At 45.0% G+C, this 5,801-nt stretch overlaps 1 protein-coding gene across 1 annotated transcript in view; it reads right to left on the reverse strand.

The window, feature by feature from the left end:
* Window positions 1-5,801, reverse strand: part of Trappc11 (trafficking protein particle complex 11) — a 42,341-nt gene that overhangs the window by 1,515 nt on the left and 35,025 nt on the right. The window contains exons 27-29 of the mRNA XM_005362592.3: window positions 4,423-4,514; window positions 2,729-2,862; window positions 497-664 (exon numbers count right to left, since the gene is read on the reverse strand). Coding sequence (XP_005362649.1) covers window positions 497-664; window positions 2,729-2,862; window positions 4,423-4,514 — 394 coding nt within the window. The remainder of the gene's footprint in view (window positions 1-496; window positions 665-2,728; window positions 2,863-4,422; window positions 4,515-5,801) is intronic.

The following is a 5,801-nucleotide window of genomic DNA, read 5'->3' on the forward strand; positions in this document are numbered from 1 at the left end:
CCATCCATCCATCCATCCACCCATCTGTCCATCCACCCATCCATCCATCCATCCACCCAACCATCCATCCATCCACCCATCCACACACCCAACCATCCATCCACCCAACCATCCATCATCCACCCATCATCCATCCATCCACTCATCCATCCACCCCCCCACCCATCCACCCATCCATCCATCCCCCACCCATCCACCCATCCACCTATCCATCCACACCCTACCCTCCCACCCATCCATCCTTTCCCTTTCTAAGGCTGCTGACAATAAAATGTAAACCATGACAGCACAGACTTCAGTGCTAAGAACACAGACATCACAGAGCAGAGATGCTCAGTGGGTTAGGCGCTTGCTCTGCAGCATGAGGATATGCGTCTGACCGCCAGAAGCCATGGGAGGAAAGCAGCATGGCAGCACGTGTTTGTGAGCCCACCAACAGGAAGAAAGTGAAATTCTAAGAACTGACGTCAAAAGGCGGGAAACAGCCAAGCCTCACCTTCACAAAGATGCTGGTCGGTATAAAACGCCGGAGCAGCTGGTTGGTGAAGCTGGGAAATCTAAGCAAGTTGATGTTGAGCGATGGTAGCTGCTGATACCCCGCCATCAGAGGGTAGAAATTATACAGCATCTCCTGTTTGGTGCCAGGCAGAATACGTAATCGAATCTAGTTGCAGAAAGCCAGAGAGAAACAGTCACACACAGTTTGCTCTATGAGTAGGCATGTACTCAGTTATCTATGATGGACAAATCCTCCTGGTGACGCGTGCATGCTCTCTTCCAGCTATCTTCTAAGACGTACGGCGGAGCAAGTGGACAGGACGACAGGCAGACGGGAGACGTACTGTGTGCAGTGTAGGACACAGTGTAGGACACAGTGTATGACACGGCGTAGGACACGGTGTGACCCGGTATACATTACAGTGTACAACAGTGTACGACAAGGTGTGACCCAGTGTACGTTACAGTGTACAACAGTGTACGACAAGGTGTGACTCGGTGTACGTTACAGTGTACAACAGTGTACGACACGATGTACGTACGACATAGTGTACAACACAGTGTATGACACGGTGTACAACACGGTGTACACTACAATGTACGACACAGTATACAATACAGTGTACAATACGGTGGATGACACGGTGTGACACGGTGTAGGACACGGTGTAGGACACAGGCGGCACTGCTCGGTGTCAACCACAGCCTAAAGGGCAACTTCTGCACGCTATCATTTTGTGTCTTAGACCAGGAATATCTTAATCCTCAAAAAATATTATGAAAAAGTATCTCTTTATAGTATCTTTCATCAAAATACAAACGATTTGGTTTTGGTTATTTTCTTTTTGAGATTTTATACTGCATTATTTTGGGGATTTTATACTGTATGTTAAGGTGAACAGCTTGGGGGGGGGGTGTTGGAATTCTGCTAATACTTGAGAGGCAGCAAGATGGCTCAGCAGGTAAAGGCACTTGCTGCCAAGTCTGATGACCTGAGCCCAGTCTCCAGGTCCCACATGGTGAAGGAGAGAACCAACTCCTCTGACCTCCACAGGCACACCCTGGTGCACAAGTACATTCGGTGCCTAGACACACATTAAATACATAAGCGTAACAAAAAATGTTTTTTACTTTAGAAATATATAAACTTATGAAGTTCTGTAAGTCAATGCCTGGAAACAGCTTACTCATGTGCAAATGAGAAACAAGTGTGCATGTGCACACAATGTGCCAGAGGCCACAGCACGGGCTTCTGATGCACAAAAGCTAAGATATGTAATATTTTATGCCATAAATTTATAACGGTGCACAGCTGTATTGCTTAATCCATACATAATTCTACTGTGTATTTTTTTAAAATATTTATTTTTACTATGTATAAACAGTGTTCTGCCTGCATGTATGCCTGCATGCAGTAAGTCCTGAACGCCAGAAGAGGGCACCAGATCTCATTACAGATGGTATGAGCCACCATGTGGTTGCTGGGAATTAAACTCAGGACCTCTGGAAGAGCAGCCAGCAGCCAGTGCTCTTAACCTCTGAGCCATCTCTCTAGCCCTCCACTGTGTATGTAACAACAAACTCAGAATTCTGAATATGCAGAGCTAACTGGTTGACTTGTTCAGGATAGACACTTGTGCATGAAGACATGTTTGTTCCTATAATTGTTACTATCACTAATAAGAGGTGTTTACTGACAAACATGGGGTGTCTGCTAACATTCTCACTCTTCTCTGGAACATGTTTTTGACTGAGTGTTGTACTGATTCATTGCAAAAGCTGATAAACTTTTCCAACTGATTTGACTGAACAATGAAGAGAGGTTGAACAGGCAAAAATTGTTTCCGAACATAGCAAAGTAAATTCCATGCAAGATCAAAACCCGTATAGCTCTTCAGAAAGGCAGGCTTAACCTCAGGATGGCTGTGCTCCAGGCCTCAACCAAGACATGAGGCAAATAAAGAGGAGGTTCACGGTTCCTGGGAATTCTAATGTGTTGCTATAATAGAGCCCATGGATCAGAGAACTGTGCTTTATAAGGAGAAAGATCCCATCTGTCTGATCTTGAAGATGTGAAAGGGAAACCCACCTCTGCAGGAAGTTAGTTAAACTTAATCTTTAAAAAGGCCTAAAAATTTACTACTATCAAAACACAAACCCCTTCCAGTTTCCAGTTTCTTGGTCACACTTCTGTGGTAACACAAGCAGCTCCCGCAAAGGTAACCCGTACCTGTTTGAGACCTGAGAACATGAAGGCATCACTGGGCTCCACAGAAATTTCCACATCTTGAACCAAGTCAGTCTTATTCTGCAAGTGATACCTGACAGGTAGCGACTCTCTGACGCGTCCATATGAGGGCAAGTCTAGAGAGAGAGGCACAGTTCTCGGTTAGACAGAACTCATCACTCGTGGGATCATACTGCAGGGACACAGTGTTATCGAGTTATGGCTTTGCTAGTACGAGATCTTTTGTTTGGATGCTGATAGGACAGGCTGAGAAGGAAGGAAGTCTAAAAATGCCTGACACAGAAAGAGAGCCTGTTTACAGAAGTGGAATTTACAAATAACATTACAAATCTGCAAAACTTCTCTCAAAATATCAATCAAGTTCCTACACTAAAAAAGCCAGCACTGTATTTTACAGAGAGAAGCAAAACATTCATCCCCTCATGCAGATGCTCTGTTTCCTGGAGTTCTGCAGACTAGTTTTTACCGACATGCAAAACCGGAATGTTTCATGAACTTGCGACCATCCTTGCGGAGGCTATGCTAATGCCGTCTGCGCTGTTCCAGTCACGTGCAGCTCTGCTAGGGCAAGCACTGCGAGAGGCGGCACGGGAGGAGGCAAGCACTGTAAGCTACTTTTAAAACCATTATAGACATGATAGCAGCTGGTAAAGAAAAATTTCTCTTGACAGAAGTATTCAACCAAGAGAGGAGAAACGAGCCAGGCACTGAGTGGTGCACACCTGTAAGCCAAGCACTTGGAAGGGAGAGGCCAGCCTTGGCTATACAGGAGTCTGAGAATAGCCTGAACTACATGTCATCTTATCTTAAAAAGACCAAGGAAGAGCAACAGAGGGAGGCAGGTTGGAAATCTGAAAAAAAAACTATGTGCCTGGACCATATGAGATCAGATGTTAAAGGGGAAGAGCTGGCTATGTGCCCATTAAAGGGAACATTAACTGTGAAGCATTCTAACAGAAATCTAGCCCTGAATCTGACCAGGTCAGATGACTGTCAATTTACAGGGACAGGGAAATGATTAAAAACAATATCATACAATCTGTTAGAGATTCTACCAATGACCTGGATTCTTCAATAAATAAACAGGAAGGGGGGCTGGAATTAGGAGAGGCGGTGGGAGGGGGTGAAGAGAGAGGGAAGGATATGGGAGACAGGACAGAGCCTACCGAGACACTTAGATGGAGACTCAGATTCATCCATTAACTGCAATGTAAAGACCTTAAAATAAGCTGAGGAACATCCAGCCAACCACAGTCTAAACATCAGAATCTAGTGAGCTTAAGAGCATAGGCTGGGCATGGTGGCACAAGCCTTTCGTCCCAGCACCCACCAGGCAGGGGCAAGGATCTTTGTGAGATTGAGACCAGCCTGGTCTACAGAGTGAGACCATCCAGGGCTATATAGTGAGATCCTGCCTCAACCACCCTCCTACACAAAAAATCCATTGATCATTTTAAGTCGTAATCATGAAACAATTAGGTCCACCAAAAGCCATGTTTGCAACCATACTAAAGCACTTCGGATGAAATGATAGGTGGGATCTGCCTGACAATAACTGGGTAGGACCGTGGAGCGTTCTCACGTACAGCTTATAGATGTTGGCCATCTACACAACACACTGTGAAAACACCAAGCTCTAAAAAGCCCCTTATCAAGTAACATCTGAAACCCACTACCTGCGTTCACGTGGAGAGGGATGTTCTCGACAATCACGTGCGGCAGCGTGATGATGGTACTGATCACTGGGATGCTGTCCATGCCCGAGGCCCTATGGCACAAAGGGCAGCATTGAACTCACACTTCCAAACACTCGACAACCAAATACAGGTCTGTTTTTACCAACTAGCTTTAATAGAAAACATATCCATTTTCCAAGCTCCATCAATTGAATTTTGTGCAAAGGAGCTTTCTGAACCCAACTTTTGCTGTGAATATTTAGTAAGCAGATAGTATAACCAGGGCGGCCATGCGTTCCCACTGGGAGCCAAGACAGGAGCTCTGCCTGGCTGTCAGGGGAGCACGCTGCGTCTGGAGCAGGACTGTGATACAGACCCCCTCTTCTCTTGAGGGATGTTGAGGTGGGCCTCAGACCACTTTCAAAGGGCATGGTTAACTCGTCATAAGAACACAATAGAAACAAAGAATTCAAACATTCTACTATCAGTAAAAAGTACAGTAAGTACTCTAAGATTTACTGAGATAAAATAATAAAGACTGTTCAATGTTTCCTTTGTGTTAGGGCTTGGGTGGGAACTACAGAGCGGGCTGCAGAACTCCCCGGGAAATCTCTAAGATCCCCCTGTATGGAGACGCAGAGCAGCTGACATGTGGGACCCACTACAGAGCAAAGCCAGCAAGGTGCAGGAACCAGGTGACCACCGTGAGAAATTACCCCACAGATAGACAGCAGCATGGAAGAAAAACTGCCTTTCAGTTGCTGCTTAACTCCTACAACATAAACTGAGAACCAACACGGCAGATTCACAAGGAGTGGAAGGAAATGACAAGTTAGGTTGTTTTTTAAAGATTTTTAATCTTAGTAAAATGACCTGTTTTTTCATTCTCAGGTATTCTACCTTGAAGGTCTAATACGGAGTATACTGATACATATAACTCAGAAATAACCTCTTCAGTATTTGTTTCCCAGCTGCTAACAATGGCCTACAGCCCTGTCGTCAGACCCCGGAGCCAGCATCTTCAAGGAGAGCTGCAGGAAGGGCTGGGGATGGGAGCTGGAGGACAGCCCCTGCTTAGCACATGCTAAGCCACGAGTCCATTCCCCAGCACTGCACACAAGACCAGGAACAATCTCTGGGCACTTTCATGCTCTGTTTTGCATTTGATATAACATAAGAATAATGATATCATAGAATTGTGTCTACTAAACATTGTTTTCAAAGCTTAAAGGCAACTTTAGCATTTTCTTCAATTTTTGTTTTACAGGTTTTAAAATGTTTCTATTTTAGTTCATCCTGGTAATCTGTGACACTTTAGAGACAGCTGTGACAGCAAACTTGTCCTACTCATTATAAATGAGCTACACACACTACTAACC

Source organism: Microtus ochrogaster, linkage group LG7_11 (genome assembly GCF_000317375.1).
Source record: "Microtus ochrogaster isolate Prairie Vole_2 linkage group LG7_11, MicOch1.0, whole genome shotgun sequence".
Lineage (NCBI taxonomy): Eukaryota > Metazoa > Chordata > Mammalia > Rodentia > Cricetidae > Microtus > Microtus ochrogaster.